General features: G+C 31.2%; 1 protein-coding gene across 1 annotated transcript in view; it reads left to right on the top strand.

The window, feature by feature from the left end:
* Positions 1–26,971, top strand: part of LOC107438278 (ubiquitin carboxyl-terminal hydrolase isozyme L3) — a gene marked incomplete in the record, with an annotated part of 71,838 nt that overhangs the window by 12,758 nt on the left and 32,109 nt on the right. The window contains 3 exon segments of the mRNA XM_071177285.1: positions 2,733–2,850; positions 11,048–11,207; positions 24,871–24,956. Of these exon segments, the coding sequence (XP_071033386.1) occupies positions 2,733–2,850; positions 11,048–11,207; positions 24,871–24,956 (364 nt within the window).

Genomic DNA, 26,971 nt, shown 5'->3' with positions numbered 1-26,971 from the left:
GTTATAGCTAGTTTTGGGGAGGAGTTTACTTATTCTTTTTTTAAATTTTTCAACAATATCTACTTTATCTTGGAAAAGAAGCAGTTTTATATATATGCCAGAATTATAAAAGAAATCTTGATAGTTAGAGATATTTCATTTTTTTCGAAAAAAATGCTGGAATGAAATGTTTTACGTACCAGGGTTTTCTCTTTTCCGTCTTGCTATATAAGGGCTTTCACCCATGATCTTTCCTATGTATGGTTGCGTTATGGTATATTTCAAGATGAATGGGAAAAGGGCCATTTAGGCCTCAGATGCCCAGTTCTACAACAACGAACGAACGAATTAATAGGCTCGGCATCTTTTAAGAGATACAAGAGCTCCTTCAAAACGCCGAACTAGTGACGATGCTGCAATCACTCCTCTCCGGAGCCCAAGTCTAATCCAACATCCAGGACTAAGCCTTTTCCACAAGCCGATCACAGCTTGCTTCAAACTTTACTTAATGGGGTCTCCCCATCTGAATGATGATCATCTAGCCACAATTCATGCTCTACTCCAATGATGACCTGAACTCTTTTTTGAAATTACTTGATGAACTCTAACATATGACTTCCTACCATATGCCATTCTAGTGTAGACGATCCAGCACCCAGTTTAGTAGACTCCAGCAAATGTTATACAAAAGGGGAAAGAATCTAGGATTCACTCACCAGCGCGTCATCTCTAAAAACAGGTCACCTCCCAACCGCTAGACAAAACTTCTACTCTTATCTACATCAGCTAATTTGGCAGTCATTTCTTGTAACTGTAATTCTAACTGTTTTCTCTTCCTTTCAGAATCTTGTCTTGATGTGGACAAGGCATTTACTTCATTTGCTAATTCTGCTTTCTCAACTTCAAGATTTGCTTTAAATTTCTCTAAAGAAGCTTTAGCTTTTCTTAGAGAATCTAATTTCTCATTCAAATTTTCTAAAGCGGAAAAGTTTAGTGGACTCGTCCGGAGCAGTTGGCATATCTGGAATATAAATTTCTTATTTTGAAAGAAATAAGGACACACACGGAAACTTTATTAGACAAGTCTTCAATAAAGCACTCTATTGCCATGCAGCTAACTATTAAAATATTTTAAAACTGAACTGCTGAAAGGTGAAACATTCAGACCACTTCTGCAACTTTAGATGATATTTTATCTAACAAATTTAATTAATTTACCACTATACTGAGAATGTTTTGGTACTTTTATCCTAATTTATAAAGCTACAGTCAATATAGGTTAGTGGCGCTTCGCGCCAAACGCCGAGATAACCCCAATATCCAGCATCCTACAGTCAATTTCTATTTCGTATAAATTCCGTTTATTTTACTCAACTACTTTATTACCAATTATCGCAGCATACTTTCATTTTTCTTTGTTATTTTATTTCCAACGCAAATCACGATGAATATGATCCGATAAATCATTATAAAAAGGTAAAAGGCTCATCAAGGCTGAAAGCCTTGAGAAATCCTAAAACTATAACTATGCATTAGCCCTTCAATAGTAAACTGAAAAAATATGCTAGGTGCTAGAAAAAAATATGTTAATTTTAATCTCTTTTAAACAGATTTTGAATTTTATTAGTCACCACTTATTAAATTTTTAGTCTCCCATGGTAACTCTGTACTTTTGGACTGTTACACTATATTTATATTTACATGTGAAATCTTGTACCACTATAATTGTTTTTTAAAAAAGTCAAGTATAAAGAGCTTTATGAGTTCCAACATGGTATTGTAAGCTCCATACCAGCCAACTCTTAATCCTCTTGGGGATTAATTTCCCTAATGGTAGTAAAATGAAATTTAAATTAATATATTAGGCTGAAACGTACGCAGTATTTTGAGAGAGTTTATGCGGTTTTCACTACTTTCCTTTCCTTTATTTAGCAAAAATTGGGTGACTGAACTGCGCACCGGCCCCTAACCCATACATCATGAAATAATTATATTCATTGATTTAAAACATTTTGATTTAAGCAACATTATGGTAGTTAAAAAGTCAAGCACTTTGCTTGATAAATTAAAAACATTTTGTATCAGTTTAAATATGATAATTATATACAGGCATGATTTGAAAATATACGTTGGATATCATAAAACTCTACTCAAGGGGATTTCCCCATTCCAAAGATGATTTTCACTTCAAAACTGAAGATTTACTTCTATTAGGACTTGATTTGTCGTTACAACATACTACAACTTCAAAGATATTTAGGACCTCCTAGAATACGACAAAACAGAATCGATGAATCGGTTAGTGGCGCTTCGCGCCAAACGTGGAGATAACCCCAATATCCAGCGTTGGTACTTATTTACAGACATAATTGGAGATAGATAAATTAATCATTATTTGAACAAAAAGAAACATTATATTCAAACATAATAAGTGAAATAGTAATTATATTTATATATATGCTTAATTTTTTTAAAAAAAATAGTGGTGTTTAAAAAGACTATAAATTATTGATATGTTTATAAATGCAAGGAATATATAGAATGCATACATTTTACTACTACTTTAAATATAGAAATAAAATTTTACGCCAAATGAGTAAAAGTTAGCAGGTATCCTATCAATTCTTAAATCCCAATCTTTGTTGTTACTTGCGTGATAGTACTTTATATTTATTTGACAATATGAAAACAAAAAGAATCATCCTACCGTATCGAAAAACACCCTTTTTTCTTGTCTTTTAGTTCTTGAGCAGTGTTGGAGTACCAGAAGAATGGTCTATGATTGATGTTATTGACTTAGAAGACGAGCACCTAGAAAACTTACCAAAGAAAGTCAAAGCCGTTCTCTTATTATTTCCCACCGGTGAGCAGGTAAGAATAAATTCGAAATAATAATTATTATTTGAATTCCGCTCTAACTAATTAGATATTTTTTATCATCTTCAAATTTTGAATATAATGACGAGAATGCTATAAAAAACAGAACAAGTTACATAAACCTGCAAAAATATATAACAAAAATGTTCGCACCATATGTAAAGCCTTTAATGTGTTGAAAGGTGGAACAGTACTGATACCCCTCAACTGATACAAATTTTCCATAGTTTAAAAAATAATTATAGTTTAAAAAATTATTATAGATCCAGTAGTTGCAAAATTAGACTTAAAAGATTTTTACCTACCACTACATAGAAATGTAATCAATTAGAAAGGTAGTCCGATCGCGCAATATTTAAATAGAAGGGTCTCAAGCTTCCTCGGGTGCCTAGCTTCAGGATCAGAGCTACATACATATTCTCTGGTGTTTTAACCCTTTCCCGAACAGCTAAATTCGATTGAACATAACTTAAGTATGGACATTTTAATTCAAAATAGACAACAAAAGAAATTAAAATTGAAACACAATATTTTCAGTTTTGTAAAAAATTTTAAACGTTATTTTTTTAAAAATGTTTCGAATCAGATACGTGAGCATTTTTTGTATACATATAGAGATATATAAGAACAAAATAGAAAATACCAAACAATACACACATTTTCACAAAAATTACAATAATGTGCCCAGGATTCCCTTAAAAACGGATTTTAGTTGCATCAATTGAAATAACAGATTTTTAATTAGTTCTCAGGCTATTTCAGCACCTCGGAAGCTAGAACATTTTAATGGCTTCTCTTATAGAAGTAAGATAAGATGTAAATAAAAAGAATGAAGTTGTTCTTTAAAGGTTTCTTGAACGTTTGTTTTTCAGTTTACAACTGTAGTTCGTTGCTTTCACGTTTCCGTATAGGATGTTTTTCCAACGCCATCTTGGATTTTAGACAAACTTTTTGTAGTTTTGATTCTTAACATCTTAATACAATATGATAACAAACATTCAATAGCACATACTTTCATAAAAAGGTGGAAAATAAGGCTTTCCCTTTAGGATATTGGAAGAAATAGCCCTGGATAGTTTTTGGAATTTCTTTCGAAATTTTAGTACATCTTTCGCAAGAAAGTTATTTTGCAAGTTATCTTATTTACATAAAATTTGTTTTGGTTTTTTTTTTTAAATAAATTCTTTTTATAGTAAGTATAATGATAAATTACCCTTCTGAAAATGCTGTATGTAGAATTGTATTAGCATAAATTTCTGGAAAGTAAAAAAAAAAAGAATATCGTTGAAGTTTTAAAATAACGCCCTCGCCATTTTAATTTTGTGAAGACCTTGTATTTTACATGTTTGGAGAGTTATCATAGAGCAAACTAAATATTAATTATCAAATTTTTTTTAAAATCGAAATATAGAACCCAATATTCAAAATGCTTCTTTTTCTGCAAATTTCTGTTCGATGCATATATTTCAAAATTTCACTTTAATTTGTTGTTATAAACATTGCCTTCTCAAATCGGAACAAACATTTTTATGTGAATACATGGAATTTAATAATTAAAAAATATTTTAGTACATTAATATCTGAAACTGGTTAAACTTAATTATTCTCATTTGGAGTGATTTGTAAAGCTTTAATTAAATCATTTTTTACTAAACTACTGAGGTGTAGTTAAATTTGATAAATGTTAATTTATCCCATAAGTTAATTTATCCCATGTTTTTATTTTGTATCATAAACATAGTTAAAACATCAGGCAGCTTATAAAGTACTGAATTTCATTAAATATTTCTTTTTTAAAAATCAGAGATTTTATTTCCATCAAAATTATAGAGAATATTATAGTTAAAGCAAGCAATTTGATTTGTGTAGCAGCAAAATTTTAATGACTCTCACATTCGCCTCTGATTTTTTATTAAAAAAGGTTGTGGGGACAGGTTTTCTACTTATTTGTTTTCACTATATAATTAAGCTGCCTAGCATTCCTCGGAAAATTAAAAAACTTTTAACAAAATTTCTAAAAGAACATTCGAAGATTCACATCCCTACATTTATTTTAAAAAAAAAAAATTTTTCTATGGATCTTGCCGAGAAATTTCTGTCCTCAGCAATAAGTATTCAAATGTCTGTTTAAAAATTTACTATCGGTTTTTTAAGCAGTGAGTTTTTGTTAAAAAATTTTACCGTCGAGTTTTTTAGCAGTGAGATTTTTGTTAAAGCAGTGAGTTTTCAAATATTTGTTTCAAAATTTTACTACCGATTTTTTTAGCAGTGAATTTTCAAACATTTGTTAAGAAATTTCACAATCGGGTTTTTTTAGAAGTGAGTGCTTTGTTAAAGCAGTGAGTTTTCAAACATTTGTTTAGAAATTTTACCACCAGATCTTTTAGCAGTGAGTTTTTAAACGTTTGTTTAAAAATTATATTACCGGGTTTTTTAGTTTTCTGAGGACTTTGGTCACCTAAAATGTAATACCTGTTATTAATAGAATATGAAAATAATATATTATGTTACAAAACTCAACCGTCTTTAAAAGCTTAGCCCCGGTGTGTAACAAAACTTAGATAATAAAGTTAAATTTGTTGCTATGAGGTTTTGGATTTTGCAACATAAAATATTTCAGAATTGTGAAATGGAGATTCGGGTAATTTGGAATAGTCGAGCAATATGGAAAAACATTAAAAAATTAAAAGTGCTAAAAATTAAGAAATTGTGGAATTTTTTGAAATGTTATGAAAGATAGAATCATGTTATTAATTTTTTAATCTAAACTACTAATCGTTTATTAAGTGTACAAGAAAAGAATTTGCTGGTTTCGCTTTCATAAAACAATAGTCTTGGAAGTACATTGACTCTTTAAGGGATATGGAACTCTTTAAGGGATTGACTCATTAAGGGATATTGACTCCTTAAGGGATATGGACTCTACAAAGTGAAGTTTTAGAAATAATTTTACATTAACTGATATGAAGTATTTTAGTAAATTTTACAAGTTGCTTAGCTTGGTTGTAAATTATTGATTATTTAAATGAAATTTTATAAATAAATCTAAAAATTGCAGAAAATTAACCAAGTATTAAATAAGTACAAAAAATGATCCCTTTTGCATTTGTTGCGCGTTAGCAACAGTATGCCAAGATATGTTAGTAATGTTGATTTTCAAAAAATATTGTTCTTCGGCAAAGTTACTATTCCATATTACCCGACTATTCTATTGGAACTACGAAGTGAAATTTTCGTAATAGATTTTCTAGAGAATTTTGTAGTTTCATTTTAGTTTTCACTGTAGCTAATTAGAGTTAGAGTATTAGAGCATTTAGTATGTAGAGTATATATTAGATTATATAGTATTCACAGTAGCCAAGTCAAGCCGATTTTAGTTCCATACACCCTAGAGAAGTAGTTTCGCACACACAAGTGATAACACTATAATTGTTGTATTTATGTGTAATAATTTATTTAGGAAAGGAATTATTCTACCAAAAGTAAATGGTATTCCCTTTTACCCGAATCTCCTCTAACTCAAAATAAGGCATTGGACATTCTGTGTGGTGTATGTATGGCATATCATTTTATACAGGAAATATTAGGTTGTTCCATATGAAACGGACTTTTAATTATTCATCTATAATTATTTTTTAATAATTCATCTATAATTAACCTCCTTCTGCTACGGAATTCGCGCAGAAACTACAAAATATTTTTGCTATTGCTATCAAAGTATATGAATTAAGATTTTATTTTCGGTTTAATAAGTTGAATTTAGTAAAATTTTAAATATCACTGCTTATATTTAATTTAAAAGTACATACAGGGTTTCCAACAAGTAGGGAAGCGGTGTTTAAATATCTCGAAAAATTGCATCGGATTAAAAATATAAATGTGAGCGTATGAAACATTTTCGAAAGATATTTACGAAGATATCAACCTCCTCAAACTCACCCCTAAATATGACGTTGGGTACACTTTAAAATCTCAAGCAGAATCCACCATGTTTTATTGCGGATTTGGATTCTTCGAAAAAATTAATACATTTCAATTATTAGGTCTTTATATTCTTATTTTCAGAGGATTCTATAATAGACCAAATGATAGTGATTAAAAAATTTTTATTCAAAATGGAAATATACCCGGGAAAATATAGATCAAATCAAAAAATTTAAAAACTGTCTTGTGTGATGTATTGAGAAACTGAGCAAATGATATCAAACTCAACCCCTCCGCAAAAGTATTTAGTGCTAAATGAGGATCGATTTTGGCGTCATTAATCAGGTTTTTCAAAACATCACACGAGGCAATTCTTATTTTTAAGATCTAAATGTATTTCGTAAGTTTTCTACATCGTAAACAATTGTTTTATTTTAATTTTGCGATTACAGAGCACACTATAACCTGAATTGCAAAGACTTGTTAACCCTTTCGCGCCGACTGTCACAAATACGTGACAGCAAAAAACCGTATCAATCAGGGTAAGAAGATAAAACTGGTAATCAAAGCATTTCTTTAGCAGTTTATTTGTAGGCGGAGTTATAATTTTTTGATTTATTTAATTCACCATTACTTTGTTCAAAATAAANTTTTTTTTTTTTTTTTTTTTTTTTTTTTTTTTTTTTTTTTTTTTTTTTTTTTAGCACAGAAAATGGGAACTCCCAGTTATAAAATTATATTGTATTATTATCAGTTCTTTTATATCTGGGCTTAAATTATTCATCCGCTTTATTTAAAAAAGAATTAAAAAAAGCGTTCCTTTCAAATAATATGTTGTATATATTACTCATACACTAACATCAATATATGTTACTTCTTTAATATTTTCAGACATTTTTTTGTCAATAAAAATAAACAAATCCAGTAATAGGCTTTAAAATAATAAAAGGAGTGCAATGGCTGGTTGATACGAATTCCGCACCCCGTTCGCACTGACCACAGTGCTGATATAAATTATCCTCAGTGTAGACAGATCATGGCTCCTTGCCGCCAGATTAACCGTGGGAGGTTTTCCTCTCCATGTAACGTCAATTCGGGTTAGTTCCATCAAAAAGGGTTCCAGGAGTTCCTTTGTCTTCCGGATTGGGTTCAAAATTTCAAGGCTACGGCGTTGAACTTTCGTAGTCATAAGCCCAAAAATTGGGCCGACTGTTCAATGACGGTTATAAAAATAAAATAATAAGTATTCTAAGATGAGTGCATAATTTTCTAGAAACGCATATGCTTTAAATTTTTATGAGCTATCGCAGTAACGAAAGTATAAATTGATCAGGACACAAAAAGATATAAAAGCAAATTTCTCCCTACTTTTAACTTTATAAAAATAACACTGTCCTGATTCACAAGGACTGTTACAACCCTGCAAATTGGATTTAATTCTAATTTTTTCGAATTTAATTATTTTTGCATTATAGAAAAGATATTTTTTTGATAAAGAGAATTTAGTCAACTAAGTATTAATATTACTTTCCTGCATTTTGACGCATTCGTATAAAGCAGAGGTGCCAACTTGTTCCGGACAGCAGATAAATATTTTAGAGGGGTAGCCTTTTAATGTATGATTCTTGATTTGGTAAATTCGATTTAAGTTCTTACTCACCGCTACTTTTAAATAATTCAAAGGCTTTTTGTTATATTGTTACAGTTAAGCCGTGTTGAGTATTTTTAAAAGTTAGGAGAATTAACCTAATGTCTAAAAATTTTTAGTTCGTAGTCCTTTACTTTTATTTAAAAATACGACAAAATACATTTAAAAACGGTAGAAAACGGCCGGAATAGCCTGGTTGGCAGGGCGCTGGTATCACGTTCGTGAGAACGGAAGTTCGAATCCCGCCGGCTGAAGACTCCTCGTGAAGTAAATGGTGACTGGTGCACGGGTCACTAAGTCCTCCATGTTCCCATAACAAATTATCTTTCTGGGAGTACTGAATTGGAGATTGATCGTTCTCTTGTTCAGGTCAAAATATTAATCTATGGATGAAGGAACGAATGTATGATTGGGTCCCCTCGAAAAGCTGGTGTGACGTATGGGTGTGCAGAAGTCGAATTCTTGGCCAGACATGGCCCCTCTAGAAAACAAAAACAATCTTAGCCTCAATATCTTATTGGCCTACGACAACGGTAGAAAACTAGAAATTAAAATTTTCAGATTCTTCGGTATATTTCGCCAACTTTTTAAAAGGCTCAGCACGGCTTACCAGTACTTGAACCGAGGTTGATTACGGAGTACCTGTCCATCTAAGTGGACACTTCACTCCTTCATCGAAAATAGTGCCCTTCGCAGAGATGCCAACTGCTCCGGACGAGCCTTAATAATTTAAATAACGGTATACAACTACAAACTAAAATTTGCTAATATTTTACTAATTTTGCTTACTTTTTAAACGAGATAGCATAACTTAACTTTGCTTGCTTTGCTTTATTTAAAAAGAACTGGGCACCTGGGCCGCGCAGCGGCCCCTATCCCATACATCGTGACATATATACATTGTGTTTAAAAACATTTTGAAATTTTGCTACATAAATAACTAACTTAACTTTACAAAGCGGCGAATTATACAAGCCTTTGGATTATTTAGAAAGAGTGGTGAATAGAAACCTAGTGAAGTGAATTTATTAATTTAATAATCACACATTAATAAACTACCACTCGAAAATATTTATTTGCTGTCCGGAGCAAGTTGGCATTCACTGCATTCGGCGACAGAATTAATGGCTTAATTGTCATCATCATCATCATCGAAATATATCTGGTCCCTGGGGCCGTTAGCGACCTTTTCCAATGGCTTAATTGTAACAAAGGGGCCTATCACGTAAGCCGTTGAATTATTTAGAAGTAGTGGTGAATAAAAACCCTAAAAATCAAATTAACAAAACCAAGAATCATACATTAAATACCACCTTTCGAAAATATTTATTCGCTGTCCGGATCAAGTTGGCATTTCGGGCATAAAAAATGTTGCAACAGTTAGATCAATAATAAGAAAAAAACTTAAATGCTGGTAGCAATGTTTTTTTTTTCTTTTTTTTTTTAAAACGAGAGATTGTGGCAGCATATTTTTTTATTAATTTTATGCTCTGGACTTTACAAAGAGCATTAGGGTAAAACTGCCATTCAAATATTTTGTAAGACCAAAATGCATTTTTGTAGATGAAATACCTAAACTTGGAAGGAATATGTTCAAAACATATACAAGGGTTATCAAAATATTGAAACACTTCTATACTATCTTTAAGTAAACAATTTTTCTTTTGCCAGCGAATGTTTTGGAAACTTTTACATAGCAAAACTGCTGACACAGTTTGAGAAATTATGCTAGAATATTTTTAGAAATGGTGTTATTTTTACCATCGTAAAATTCGGAGATCGATCAGAGTTAAAAATTTCTTTCCATTTTCAATATCACCTTTTAAAAAAAAAGCATTCTCCAAACATCGGGGCAAATAAATCAAATGGTACCTGATCTCCCAAAACATTAAAGTATTTCCTTTTTATTCGCTGTGATTTATTTCTCTCGGACTTAATCCACACGGACATTTTCGGTAGTCTAATTAGACTTCTGTGAAGAAAACTCATTTCATTCTTTGTAATGTTACTGGGCGTTTGCGGTTTTACGTGGGCTTTGGTCAAGGAAAAAGTCATTACATATAAAATAAATCAATAATTAAAAAGTGGTAGCAAATATATGTCTAAAAATTTTTAAATTGATTGGGGTTTGTCTTATTTACTTGTCAACCTCTGCAGATTCAATTCTCAAGTATAGATGATAAATTTATCTCAATTACTTTTAAAATACGATTTGGGTTCATGCGCACAACTGATTTGTTTTACTTATAAAATCCCAAGTGGAGGTTTTCTGATGTAGGAGGTGATGGTGTTGTACGACTTTTCATAGATATTAGGTCACACCATTTCTGAAAGCTTCAAACATTATCTTTCAAATTGTGCCAACAGTTTTACAATGTAAAATATTCCAAAACATTCACTACTAAAGGAAGAATTGTTCACATAGAGGTTGTCTAAAAGCATTTCCTTATTTTTGCCCAACTCGTGTACTTCTTTTTGACATTCCCATTAAATTGCTGGCCAAAAAGTTAATATTACAATATGGGACAACCTACATAAGGCATATATTAGTTCCATATGTACTTTTTAAATTTTATTGACGCGGATACGTTTTTTTAAAAACATTTTATTACATTGTAGCATGACGAGCATTGTAAGAGTGAGCAAGAAGCTATCGACGCCGAAGGTCAAGTTGTCAGCGATAGAGTATATTTCATGAAACTGGAAGCAAATAATGCAAGTGGAACAGTCTCTCTTATACACGCTGTTGGTAACGCTGCTGACGACGAATTAGAATTAAGTAAGACTTTTAGAAAATTAATTGCCACGTTCATTTTACTACTGCCATTTTTCCATAACATATTGTGGACAATATTTTTGCCAGGTTTGGTTTTATATTTGCTTTATTTTTTTTAATTAAAAAAAATTCTTTCAATTGTTTTCACTAGTGTATAAATTTAGCTACCACATTAATCTGTTACCTCCTAGTATCCTCACATGATGACAGCTCAGCTCTCATTTTCAAAAGAGAAAATCTGGTAGCACAATTCTTTTACAGAAATGCCAACTGCTCCGGACACCCCAAAATAATTTAAAAAACGGTAAATAACTACAAAGTAAATTTTGCAAGCATTTGACTATTTTCGCTTGCTTTTTAAAAGGTACATTAGTACTATAAAGTGGTGAATTATATAAGCCTTCGAATTGTTTAGAAACATTGTTGGATAAAAATCTACTAAAATGAATTTATTAAAACAAGAATCACAATTGATAAACTACCACTTTAAAATATATATTTGCTGTCCGGAGCAAGTTGGCATCTCTGGAATAGTGATTTATTTAAACATTGCTGATATAAGATAATACCCACATTAAATATTAATATGCTACCACTCTTTTAATAATAGCACTTTTAACATGGTTGCACCATAAAAATTCGAATTTATGTGTGTTACCCATTTAATAAGTTCTCCAGCAGAATCAGCAATAGTTTGCCAAAATGCAAAAGTGGTAATCATATGAGAAACTAACACCTTAGCCTATGCGCTAATTTCCTACCACTTTTTCAATAAGGTGCTTTTTGAAAACTACTAAGTATTGTTGAAATGCAACCACAGTCGGAAATATGTCATCATAAGCTTATTTCTGGATCTTTTTTTACTAAATTAAAAAGATAAATTAGTAAGTAAATTATAAGTATTAAATTAAAACAATAAATAAATGACTTAATTGATTTTTACTTTAGTTTGACGAACATTTGAGTTGATCAAATTGCACCATTAATATAGGTATTTATATTTTGATCTGAAATTATATTATGCACTGGCAACATTTTTAAAACTAAAATGATTGTCACATCGAAATTACAGGGTTGCAACAGGCGACTTAAAATGTAAAAAGTAGTAGAAACTCAATTTTTATTTATTTATCATCTCTTTAATTATTCTAACTGCAACTACCACTATGACTTACATTTCAAATTTGAAACGAAAGCAATCTTTGCAATTATTAACTAAAAAATATATACTTTCCAAGTTGCTAATTTTTTCTTGAATTTTATTAGTCACCATTTTTTACCTCTTTGTGTAATATTGAACTGTTAACATCACTGCCAAGTGTGCCACTAACTTCATGTCTATAAGAGAGATAATTGATATAATTTATTTATATTGTGTCAAATAGGATTAACACTTATTTAACATTTATATAATTTTGGACAACTGATGCTCTCGCTCGAATCTTGATTTGATTTTATAATTAATATTTATTTTTAAAATGAGGTGGTAGAAAAAATTTTTTTTTTCTCCAAACAATATTTAATATTTTTTAAATAATGTTTCTATTACACAGCAAAACAACGTTTTCCCAGCTACATGAGTTTTTTTGAACGAATTATAAATATTTTCACGATTCAGATTTGAAATGAAATCTACACATTCGGTTTCGCTCTACAAGCTACAAATTTTATGCTGTTTAATAATATATTCCTAACCAGAGCTGTTTTGCGAATGAATACTAAGTGTCCCCACTTATCTGCTACGTCAGAAGTGGTAGGGGAAAAAAAGCGACAATACATTTGAGATTATGATGCAAAACGTTATTGTAAGAATTATTGTAACTTTTGCAACTGTTTTATTTTAAGAATTATTTACGATAAAGTTACCTTTCATATGATACTTTGAAATTTCTCCTATGTAGTGGTGAGAAAATTACTTTAAGGGAAAAATACTAAATTTAAAATAACATAGAATAAGTTGCCACTTGAAAATACTTTTTTACAATGCGGAGCAATTCGGCATCTCTGATGATATCCTAAAAAAATTACTATTTCCTCAATTCGGTTTCTTTTTCAATGATGTTCGAAAAACATTAAATATTAGTCAGTCTAACTTTACCCATTGTTTCTTATATATCATTCCTACCACTCCCTACGTAGCAGAGAAGTTGCTAGGGGTTACATACTCTTGTTAATTTTAAAACATCCCGTTGAGGAATATATTATTAAATTGACCGAAAAGTGTAACTTGAAAAGAGAAACCGATAGCAGATTTGAAATTAGATGTGTTCATAAATCTCATGCAATGGAAAACAAAAGAAAAACAATTCTCCAGTGTTATTGTCATAATACAGTTACAGTTCAAAACGCACAGCACGGTATTTTTAAACATTATCTTTTTAAATAATATTATCCAATAATATTAAAAGTAAATTCTGTCATATGTGTCACCCGAATACTGTTTGACTTTCGAACATTTTCGAAGATTATTTTTAGCTTCCAATACACTAGAGAACAAAAGATAATCGATAAGTCATTGGAAAATACCATCAAAAGAATGTGGGTCAAGGCTTTAGACGTTTTTGCTCATTCATTTCATATGAAAGATGACAAATCGAACGACCTTTTTTTTTTACGTAACTATAGAACATTAGAAACGCAAATTTCTAAGCAACATATTGGAATTGTTTTAAAACATGAACTTATTTTTTATTCGAAAGTAACATTTGAAGAACTTTTAACACCAGCGGAAGCAATTAGAACAAAAATTGAAAATAAGTAATAATAAGTCGTTTTCTTTTTCATTCAAATTCTAAAGATTTTTCATGCATGTCACCGTTAATGAGTGAAATATGAAGAATGTTGACTTTCACAGGTGAATGTCAACAATACAGTTTTGGTAAAAGTCCGAAATATTTGCTATGTCCGATTTTAAAGCAAGCAGGGCCATTAAAATGTGTCTATTTTTTGCAAATTTAGTTTATAGCTATTTACAGTTGTGGCTAGACGAGCATGCCATGTAAAATTAGCGTGCATTCAACGTGCAAATAACTATGATTTAATCCTATTCATTGATATAACGCGAAAAGCGGAACTTCGTACTTTCTGAGAAACAATTGAGTGAGAATTGATGCATAAACTAAGCTAATAATTTTTAGTGGTGGCTTAAAATTAATATTATAGTTTTGAAAAGTTTGACCTCGATATTGTATTTTTTAAAATACATATTAGTTTTAAAAAAATTTTGCTTTTAGATTATTTCAGATCAAAATAAAAATATTTATATTTTTATAATTATAACGCTTATACGAATGTTCTTTCGCAAAGAGAAATGGACTAGTAGAGTAACCAGTATTATCGATTTACCAGTCTTAGTTAATTTTAGATAAGGTTTTTATTTTCATTTTATATTTTTTAAACCAACATTTTATAAAGCTATACACAGAGAATATGGCACGTAAATTGTATATGTTTTCACTGTAAATGTGCTCTGTCTTGATTACACAAGAATCTCATAAAAAACCAGACAGTTTTGCTACTTTATTTATTTATTTTTCTGGAATAAAGCGACTGTCTATCTTAAAGCATACAAGCTCCATATAAAACAGTTTTTTTTTACCAATATTTACTTTTTTTCCGATGTATAAACAGCCCCGGTTGCTATTTTAACCCTTTCCGGAACGACAAATTTCAATTGAAAGTTTTAGTCTGGCAGGACATTAGCAAGCGTGATCTTAGACACATCATACTTAGTGAAGCGACGTCTTTTGGCTCTTTGTTGTTTTAAGAAGAGTGGTCGCTAAATGTTTAAAAGCAATTAGTTATACATTACTAGTGGTCTATAACATTTGTTGAATTAGGGTTTCTAGACTGACTACACTGCACGACAAAATGATATTTCAGAATATGTTCGTGCCAACATAACCAACATGAACAAAGATTTGAAAGCGAAATTTTACTTTTTAATGCAACTTAGTTAATTTTTAAAGAGAATAAATAATGCAAATTACAATGAAAAATGTGTTAGAAACATATACTTCATCTCATCTTTTTTTGCTAAAGACATGACTGAAGCTAACACAATTATTCATCTTCAAAGGCTTTTTGCCGCAGGCTTATCCTAAAAGTTAAAACAAGATTTTTTTTTCCTCGTTAATTTGAAATGATCTTGAATACAAGAATGCCAACTACTCCGCTTTATGCAAAAGTTTTAATGAATTGGTAGTGAATTAGAAAAACTTATATAATAACTTATATGATAAAACTTAAATAATAAAACTGATCTAATCAAAGAATGAAACTGATTTGCAAATTCAGAAAAAGACAAGTAAGTAAATAACATTTCAAGTAATAAATAAAAATAGAACAGCGTTTGAAGCTGCTAAATCCTAATTTGTTTTATTTTAATTTATAAAGTCAGAAAAACAATTCTAACAGAAAACAAAAATTATTTTAAAAAATTATAAAAATTTTAACATATGCTGCGTTAACACATATCTTAAAATTGTATAACACATATATCTTAAAATCTTTATAATTTTTGTTTTCTGCTGAAATAGTTTTTCTGACTTTATAAATAATAATAATAATAAAACTTAATAATAAAATAGTAAAAACTTAAATGGTAAAGACTTAAATAGTAAAACTTATATCATATGAAAACTTACGTCTACTCTTTAAAAGACTAGCCGCTAGATAAATGCAATAAAATTGTATTTCGTAAGATACTTTGAATTTTTGATATGTTGTGATAAAAAAAATGACTTAAAATGGAAAATACTAAACTAAAAATAACTTAAATTTCGATACCACTAGAAAATACTTTTTTACAAAGCGGAGCAAGTTGACATCTCTGAGAATATTAAGACTTTTGAATAACTCAAATACATAATATGAAAGACTTGATAGGTATATTGTGATATTTTCATGTACTAACGAAATTTTTAAAAACACTTCCTTCATTTTAAATTTTTTATCTTTATAAATATATAGAGAGAGAGCTTCCAGGTTGACAAGTTTGTCTTTGGGTTCTAAACCAAGTTCGCCCTTCATCATTTATCAAAAAAGTGCTTACAAATTTAAACAATAAGTTTTAGGTTTTTATTCTCAAACATGATTTGCCCGCTCTGAAGAGGTTGACAGTAACTTAATATTTTAACCCGTTGGACTCTGATTTATTTGAGACCAAGATCTAGTGCCTACAAGACATCTCCTCGTACGACTTTCACAGTGTTTGGCTGTGGTGAACTTTTACACAATGAAATTTATGCCTAATCAACTTTGGACTGTTTAGTTTCGATGAATCATTTAGCGGCGCTTCGCGCCGAATACTGAGATACTCTACATTTCCAACATTCCAACAACAGCTAAATTAGAAACTGGCAGTAAGTTTTTAATTAAAGATGATTCATTTTTTTATTTAGTGGATTATGTACCTACTAAATCGAATGTGATACTTACTACATTACCATTCATAGGATATGGGAGTAATCAATACACTATCACCTTTTCAAACAGTCTAATGTCAGCACATTTTTGACACCACTTTTTATTTATTCAAAATAAATACGTGACGAGTCTCGTTCGTAAAATGATGACATTTTTGTAATATTTCGTGTGTTAGTATTTCCCAACGTAACTTCACTTGTTTAAACGGGATATTGTTTTGAGTATTTTACTTTGTTGTAAATTTAACGATTAGAAATTTTATTTTTAGTAATTTGATCACTATGTGTAATCATTTTAAATAAATATATTATTATAATTGGGCCGTGAAGCCTTTAACTTTATGAATTAATATAATGATGTTTTTTAATTGAAAAATAGAACATCAGACAAATAGCAGCATGCTATTGCAGTGACATTCCCGACTTCAATAGCGTATACATAACCTCATTTTCCCCATACCAGCATGGCTCAAGTTATACTTCATATTCTTACGTAATGTTCTTGTCTGCATATAACTACACAATCAGATCTCAAGTTCTCGATTAACACTAGGTTTACGGACGTTTCTTATATACCTATCTCTACGAACACGCGTCAATTTGACGCATGAACGAATACATATAGCAACACTTGCAGAGATGCCAACTTGCGACCAAATATATATTTTAAAGTGGTAGTTTATCAATTGTGATTCTTGGTTTAATAAATTCAATTCAGTAGATTTTTATCCACCACTATTTCTAAATAATTCGTAGGATTATATAATTCACCAATTTATGTATGCAAAATTTACTTAGTTGTTATTTACCTTTTTTTTTTTTTTAATTATTTTGCCGTGACCGGAGCAGTGTACTATACTACAAGAAAAAAACTGAAAATATGAGATATTTATTTATGAAATATTTTAGTATTTAATTTTTCAATACTCGAATTAAGCAACAGAAACCTTCCAAATCTGACACTCTGACATCAATTGATATTCAGCGTTTATTCTTTCTATTATTGTTTATCGGCAGCAGTTGTTTGTCGCTTGTTTCATTTGAGATAACGACATCGGATAACGGATCGAAGTATTGTCGGTACCTATTTATTAAGGATGTGATGTTTGCATGTTTACTCAAAATTTTGTCTAAATTACGATAGCGTCAAATTGACGCATATCCGTAGAGATAGGTATACCACAAAGAGAATTTCAATATTTCAACGCTTTTGAAGAAAATGGACTTCAATATATATTTACCTCGATCAATGGATAAAAGTCATTACAAGAGATAAAATAAAAATTCTAACGGGTTTTGTAATTTTCCTTGCAAAACTCGAAATGCGTCAAAATGACGCGTCACGTAAACCTAGTGTTAATAGAAAGTTTTTTTATATCTCTAAATAGATGTATATGTAACACAATTATGTAAAGAAAAGTTACATACAATTACGTCTGTATTCTGGTAAGTGTACATGTAAGAAGAAATAGCCAACATTAATTAAATAAATGAAATTAAATTATTAAAATTTTTAAAAACAGTTATTTTTTATCTGCTTTTAAATTTAAGTATTCTTAAGCATAAATTATTCGTTAGCAAATAAATAATAAAATAAACTAACAAACAATTTTTATAATGGGAAGAGTAAATATGGCATCAATAATACCCCTCCCCACTCAGTGCTACACTGAAATGGAAGTAAAAAAAAAAAAAAAAAAAGGTAAATAACAACTAAGTAAATTNAAAAAAAAAAAAAAAAAAAGGTTGTCATGACAACGAGAAAAAGCATATGACGCTTTCCAGTCTCTAACACGAGACATTAAAAGAAAAAAAAATTAAGCAAATTTCTTAGAGGTACGAATAATCAATAAAATAGCCGTTTTATGGTATTTCCTGGAATTTTATGAAAGGCATATATCAATCGAATAAATAATTAAGTTGGCAGTCACAGTTTTCGCTGTCATTTACTAGCCATGCTAAATATTTTTTTTATGCGGTTATTGAAACTGATATTAATATCGTCCCTAACTATGTCTAGCACTGATGAAAATCGATTCCTTACCAAAGGCAATTTAATATTTAGATTTTTCGCTCAATTCAAAGGTTTCAATCTTTCTGATTGAAAACGTTTCAGCAGCAAGCTATAATTAACTGATTTCTAATCACGTGTAGAATATATTGAAGTAATTGCAGTCTAATTTTTAAGTTTTTGATTTAAAAGTTACAATTTTAAAAAAAATAATCCCCTTCTGTTTTTTAATGTTAAATAATCTGATTCTTTTTTTTTCAACGCATAAATGATGCAGATTGATATATTAGACATCAATGTTTGCATTCAATAAAAATACAGTCGGACCTTCATTTAACGAAGTCGCTAAATCCCGATAATAAGCTCGTTATATGGAAAATTCGTTAAATAGAGAAACACCTTTTGGAATACTTAAACAACACAAAACAGGTTTTGAATTTATAAACTCTAGACATAATTAAAATAGCAATTGATACACCTTCATCTTGTAAACTAGTATCTACCATTTATTTTATAAATCGTAACCATATAAAGAAATCAGCATGGAAAGCAAGAATAGAGCAAAGCATTATCCAGTGTTAAACTATCATGCTACATACATTTTCAACCAAATAAAGCAAAATTTATGTATCAAATTATAGTTGCATTTATTATAACAGTAATTTTAAAGATATGCGTTCTTAAGTTTATTTGCTACAGATAATATCCGTTAATTTTGTCAGAGTTTTTTTGTTTTGAAATGCAAACAAAAAGGGAACGGGATTTTACTGCTTTCTCGAAAACATAAGTGGCTTCGAAAGTCAATTCAAGGTCATATCCCCTGTAAAAGGAGTAACAAGTTAGAAATGTTCTGAAATATTTTAGGGAAAGTGGATCTCAAAGAAAAGTTCGTTAAATGGAAAATTCACTTTGCTATTTGGAAGTTATTTTACGAAGAAATTTCCAAAATGTTCTTAGTCCCTCGAAAAAATTAGCAAAATAGAAAAATTCGAAAAATGAAAGTTCGTTAAATGGAAGTCTGACTGTCTTTCCANTATATTTTCAATCAAATAAAGCAAAATTTATGTATCAAATTATAGTTGCTTATATTATTAAAGTAGTTTTAAACATACATTACCATATGCGTTCTTAAGTTTATTTGCTACAGATAATATCCGTCAAATTTGTCAGAGTTTTTTTGTTTGAAATGCGAACAAAAAGGGAACGGGATTTTACTGCTTTCTCGAAAACTTAAGTGGCTTCGAAAATCAATTCAAGGTCATATCCCCTGTAAAAGGAGTTAACAAGTTAGAAATGTTCTGAAATATTTTAGGGAAAGTGGATCTCAAAGAAAAGTTCGTTAAATGGAAAATTCACTTTGCTATTTGGAAGTTATTTTACGAAGAAATTTCCAAAATGTTCTTAGTCCCTCGAAAAAATTAGCAAAATAGAAAAATTCGAAAAATGGAAGTTCGTTAAATGGAAGTCTGACTGTCTTTCCATTTCGCAATCTAAGCCATTCCAACATTTTCAAAAAGTATTATATAGCACTGCTAAACCATATTTTTTAAATATTCGGAAATCATTAAGTTTTTTTTAATTTTATTTATTTATTTATTTTTGTCGTGACCCCCCTCGAATCACATCTCTGTTTTGCCACCCATGCACTTTGTCCTGCTGTTACAAAGAAGCTAACTGGTTCTACCAGTTAAAAATATTTTTTCTAGTGGTAACGAAATTTTAGATATTTTTAGTTTAGTAATTTTCATTTGAAGTTATCCCCCCCCCCACACTACATAGCACGAATTCTAAGTTTCATACGAAATGCAACTTTATGAGAGTTATGCCGTAGTGACACCTTTAAAAAAATGAAGGTAATTAACCTTATTCTGCAAATTTTAGTACTTAATTCGCTACCACTCTAATAAAACTTTTGTAGTAAGCGAAACAGTTGGCATCCCCACTGATAAAGGTATACCACTATGGCAACGAAACGCGTACAAGTTTTTAAAAAAATTTAACGACTTTTATTTTTAAGCGTTTTTTTAATTAATAAAGGGTTTAAAAGCCATACTTTATGATGAGCATTTAAATCTGCATAGGCGTGTGTAGCAATAAATTAATAAGTTAATAGTTCAGTAAATAAAGAGACAAAATTTAATGACTTCGTACTGTTGCCATAATTTTCTGCAACACAGCTTGAAGCTTGCACAGTTTCTAACATTATTTTTAAGTAAATCTTAATGCAGAGATGCCAACTTGCTCCGATTTGTAAAAAAAAAAAATTTTTTTCCTAGTATTAACAAAATCTAAGTTATTTTTAGTTTAGTACTTTTCATTTCAAGCAATTTTTTCCATCACTGCCTATCAAAAATTCAAACAACTTTATTGCTGGTACTTTTATAATGAAAGCGTAATTATCCTTATTACACAAGTTCTATTATTCCATTCGCAACCAATTCATTAAAATTTTAACACATGGCTAAAACTACTAACTAAGTTAGCAATTTTAGACAGATTGTGCTAGATTTTTAAAAGGCTTTGCATGCTTATCTGATTGATTGATTGATTGATATGTGTGGAATCTCGGCGTTAAGCGCGAAGCGCTTCTAACCGATTCATCTATACTGTTTTGGCATTTAGTCCAGAGGTCATATACAGTTCAAAGTTCTAAGTTAGGATCAGATAATAAGTCCATGATGAGGTGAGGCATGAGTTGATTCAGTAGTACATCAGTTGTATGGGGAATTCCCCTGGATTAAAGTTGTGAGAAGATGCAGTACGTCTTGGTCCTTCAGCAAGTCTTTAAGTTCACTGATGAGGCTAACAAGTCTGTGGGCTCTAAAAGTAGCCGTGTCCTTGATCGTGTTCCTCTTTCGACTGGGGCGGGCCTCGCACCCAGTGAAATTTGAGGTGTGGTTTTGCATGCAGTTGCAGCATTTAGCTGGGGAGTCTCGGCTCTTTCTGCACTGGAATGAATAGTGCCCTTCAGCACATTTCATGCATCTTGGGCTGGAGGAGCAGGAGCGTTGGGTGTGACCGAAACTCTGACATCGAAAACACTGCAGCGGCCGCCGGCCGCCGTGGTATTTCTCTATGCTGATCGGGATCTGCTTGATGCTCTCAATATGGTAGATCATCTCGTGATTGGCTAACATTGGCATAACGATGAGGTACAGGGGGAGGGGCCTAAAGGCTTCACCCACTTTCTTCTTAGACTGGACTATTTTCAGGATTTCAATGTTCCGCTTCCCTAATTCAAGGGATATTTCATCTGTACTAAAATCATCAGGAAGGCCACGGATGAGGACTTGAGCATTTTTAACTGGCTGAGCTTTTTCTACTGAAGTGGAAGGCTCTGTGGCTTTGTTGATAGTCTCCTCCGTAGGTTCTGATGCAGTAATAGGGGTGGGCTCCGGCATGAAAAGAGATTCCAAAGGAGTGCAGCTTTTCTGGGTCATGGATGGGTCAACATTTTCTGTAGCTGCGGCAGACTTTTTCTTCTTCTTTCTCTTTTTAGCTGGTGGCTCTTTGTTGTTTCTATTTTGGATCTCAAGTTCAGAGGCTGATGTCTCTTCGTCTATATCCATATTCAGATCTTTATTGGAAGGAGTTGTGATATTATTCGGAACACTGTGCTCGGAAACGGGCTCAGTCTCTATTTCGTTAGTAACACTACTTTCTGGGATGGTCACAGGGATTTCCGCTGTCTCAATGATGGTTGTCTCCATTGTAGTTGAGGCAGTTGACTTCTTTTGACTCGACTCAACAGTTTGAATTGAGGACGCCGCTGCGTTAAAGAGTTCATTGTAATATCTACTTAGTGTTGAGTTTGAAATCTCGCAGCTTACGAAGTTCCACGATATCAGTAGTTTGTTCTAGAAGAAATTGTGAGTAAAATGCGTAGTTCATAGATCTGGCCGGTAAAAATCTTTTGTCGATCAAAGATGTCTCATCTAAGTCTGATGTTGGCATGCGGCCGGAAGGGAAAACCTTTCCGCCGCGGGCAGTTCGGTGATACGGCATAATTGCAGAGCAGAGAAAAACAAGTCTTGTCTCCAGCAAGGCTTGAGCTGGTCCCCATGGCCCGGATTCTGCATGCTTATCTGGAAAAAAAAAGTGGTGAATTATATAAGCTGTGAATTGTTTAAAAATAGCGGTGGATAAAAATCTACTAAATTGAATTTATTAAACCAAGAATTATAATTAATAATCTACCACTTGAAAATATTTATTGGCTCTCCGGAGCAAGTTAGCATCTCTGTGTATATAAATAAAACTATTTTCTTGGTATTCCATATTGAATTAATTTTTTCGAACCATTTTAGTAACTATAATAATATTAGAAAATTAAAAATTTATTCGAATTATGGATTTCTAATAACGTTGGCTTCACCCAAAGGCGCTACGAACAAACCCAGTGCCTGTCACCGGTGACCCCCATGGCATTCAACGTGTCAACAAAAAGCGAAGCAGTTAATATCTTTTTTAAATCAACCACTATTTTATATTTTTAAAGTTCAACATATATTTTGAAGCTACATCTGTAGGAAAGAATAGTTATTTTGATCTTTAATCGTTTAAATGACAATGTTCCACTCTAATGGAACATTTCTCTTGTTGGAAGTGTTGAAAGCAGATAATTCTAATGTTTAATATTAGAGCGTTACTTTTAGTATATTTTCATATCCACCATTGAATATAGCTATTATATATCTTGTTCTATTATCAACTAGCAATGTTTTGTATCCAAACTAGTTGCTAATCGAGGGAAAATTTCATTTACTTTTTTATGCGAACTTGCTATTACAGTTTTAATTAAGACAATTTTCCCAATTGCAAAATAAGAACCCGGCATTTAAACGCTTATTTTTAAAAAAACAATTATTTCGCACGCATTATTATAAGTAAAAAATCCGTTAAATAAATATTACTGGTATAATTTAAAAAAAAATTATAATAATAGCAGTACATAATGAGATATTGTCACTAAAACTGCATTAATAAAAATAGATGATGACAGTATAACCTATATTTGTCCATTAGTCTTAGTAAAAGAACCTCTGAATGTCCATTAGAGTGTCCGGTTTTTGCGGATAACCGTCCATTGATTCATTAATCTTCGACTTGCAAAGTACTAAACGGAAAGATGAGCGAATCATAAAAGAATGCATCTGATACGGATAGACAGTCAAAAAAAAAATCTAGATCAACTGAGTCATTTTTTATGAAAATATTCATTTCTAGCGGTTGAAAAAAAAAATAATTTAACTATATAGTATTTCAGATATTTGCTACTACGTTTGTTTCTTTAATGTAAAAATTGGATATTGAGTTTTCTGAACAAAGAAGAGAGGAAAGAGACTTCATCAAGTAAATGGTCCTTGTTTGTTACAATAATTTCAGTTTTTGTGGAAGATCTAATCTTTATATTTAATGTGGTAGCAAAATTTATGAATTTACTCATATTTCTATTTAAATAAAAGTAATTTAAAAGGATTTTATCTACCACTATATTTAAATAATTTTAATTTATATATATAACCTACTGATTTTTAATTTAAGTCGATGGTGTCGCTTTGCGTTTAACACTGAGCGACGCAAAATATCAAGCAGTAGAATTAATATTTTATGGACATAAACATTTTAGATGAATTATTAAATAATAACTAATTACTTTAAAATAATGCTTTATATTTTAGGGAGGAGCATTAATTTTACAAGTAGGGAGTCAGTTATTAAAACTCAAACAAAATCCTAACTCCAAAAAATAAAACATATCTTTGTTATTGTTTAGTTTCCAGCTGAAAATAATATTTTTTTTTCCAATGCCCACCTGTATTAACATCCGTCAATTCAGGCATATACAGGGCGATTTTGTTGGCCTCTCTTTCAGGGGCACCATATTAGGTGGGCCAACGTCGCTCCCACAGTGAGGACAGATAATACAAAGAAGGAAAGTACATCCATGCCTTGCCTGGGATTCGAACCCAAAACCTTTCTGATGAAAGGACAGTTCCCTGCCCCCTACACAGGCCGGTCGGCTAGCTGAAAATATTGGTCGTCCATTGTGTTTGTGATTTCATTTTTAATGAAAAATGTCACATGATTCTATACCCTTTACTCATGTGGGTTTAAATTTTGTATATGTACTTCCAGTGCAACATGAATAAAGCACTAACTATACAATTAATCCGTACATCAAAGGATTTTATTGACAAATTTTGAAGAATCCAAACTTTTTTTCCAGGTGAAGATTCTAGTTTAAAAGAATTCCTGGAACGAACGAAGGATATGGCGCCTGAGGAGAGAGGTCAAGAATTAGAAATGGACGAGGTGATGAACATGCATTTTTCTTTCATTTCACATTACTTTTCGCCCATATCATTATTATTATTGTATAAAGTAGAAAATAAGCTTATAATTCATTATTTTTTTTATGACTTGGAGGCTCTCATCTTTATTTACTCCACTCACCAATCCTCTGCGATTGCTACACAATCATCATTTTTTTCCTAATATCAATATTTTACATAAAGCAAAAAACGCTTTTTGAATATAGTATATAATTACTAGCCGCCCTTGGCGACCAGTTTGGTGAACTTTCAAAATTTTCTTGAACAACTTATAAACTTTAATGTTAACTCAGTCGAATTAGAAATGGATGTGATAAACATGCTTTTTTCTTTCATTTCAAATTATTCTTCCCACGTATTATTATTGTTATTATTGTGTAAAGGGGAAAAAAATCTCATAATTTATTATTTTTTTATGACTTGAAGGCTCCGTTCCGTATTATCTCCACTCACCAATCCTCGGCGATTGCTTCACAATCATTGTTTTTTTTTTCTTCCTAATTTCAATATTTTCTACAAAAAAAATTTTTTTTGTATGTAATATATAATTACTAGCCGCCTTTGGCGACCAGCTTGGTCACCTTTCAAAATTTTGTAGTACAATGTGCAAAATAAAAAATGGACAATCCTCAATAATTTTTGATCTAATGATTGGAGTTTCACGAGCTAAGACTCAATGGTTTGAGGGGGTAACCTCAAATATTCTAATTAATTAGTGCAGACAATATTTCAAGTTACGAAATCAGACACAAATGTGAGTAAACCTAACTTTTTTTGAACAGATTCGGATTTTTGATCTCCAAAATATATAGGATAACCGCAATTTGGGAAATATGGTCCTAATAGTTTGGCCAGGAGAGCGGTCCAAAGTTTGAACCCCTTTATGTTACCTTTATTTTTTGCGTCTTTAAATTTTGAAGAGATTTTTAATATACGACTTTTTTAAAATTTGATTTCTCAGGAACTATTCGACCAATTTCGCTCAAATTTTGTATTTTGCCATTTAAAATTACGTACTTTAAAATGATGTGAAAATTGTACAACTCACAATTTAAAAATGCTTCGATTGTTTTTAAATAAAGGAATTAAAAAACAATAAATATTTACTAATATTTATTTTTTGCATGGAATTATCACCAAGTACTCTGAGTGCATAGGGTTAAACAATATATTAACCAAATTTTTTCGCAGTCTAGCTGTTGCCCGTGGCTTTGCTCACGCGGAAGTACCTTGATTTCACAGAGTACCCGCGGGTCTTCTAAATTTTAAAAAGTGGTAACGAAAATTAAACAAATGTCGATTATTTGATTTTTGTGTAACTTCCACTAAAATTGTTTTCCAAAGAAAGTATTTACGCAAGAAAATTAACCTAAATTTACTACCACTACTAAAAATTTTCAAGGACCGCAGAAACCTTGTTTCATTTTTAACAATTTTTAAGGGATGTCTGCGATATCGTCAAACTCTTTATGTACTAATTTTAGTTATAATTTAAAAATCTTACATGCTGTACTACTTTCTCACGCACCTCTCTATCGTGACATGGCTTGAGTACCGTATGACATATACAGGGTGGTCCTAAAATATGTGTCAAAAATGTCAAGGTAGGTAGAGGGGACTTAAATAAGCATATTTCGTATAGGATTGTGTGTGCGGTAATACCGCCTTAAGCCGGTAGGGAGCGCTGATGACTGTGGCGTATAAAAGCGCTTGCTAGCTAGATTCCCGCACTGATCTCAAACAGCATGCATCGTTTCACCAATCTGGAGCTTGCCGACGTGCATTTCATGTATGAGGCTGCACAAGGAAATGAATTAGCTGCTCAGAGGATGTACAGGGAGCGTCAGAAATCAACTGCACACTGTCTACGGCCAGCATTGGATTGGACTGGGTGGTCCAGTTCCCTGGCCACCACGTTCTCCTGATTTAACCTGCTTGGATTTTTTCTTTTGGGGTCATATTAAAAGCCTGGTGTACGAGAGTCCCATCAAGAAG

The sequence above is a fragment of the Parasteatoda tepidariorum genome, chromosome 1 (genome assembly GCF_043381705.1).
Source record: "Parasteatoda tepidariorum isolate YZ-2023 chromosome 1, CAS_Ptep_4.0, whole genome shotgun sequence".
Taxonomy (NCBI): domain Eukaryota; kingdom Metazoa; phylum Arthropoda; class Arachnida; order Araneae; family Theridiidae; genus Parasteatoda; species Parasteatoda tepidariorum.
The sequence above is the reverse complement of the archived record's forward strand: the minus strand, read 5'-3'. Positions and strand labels throughout refer to the sequence as shown.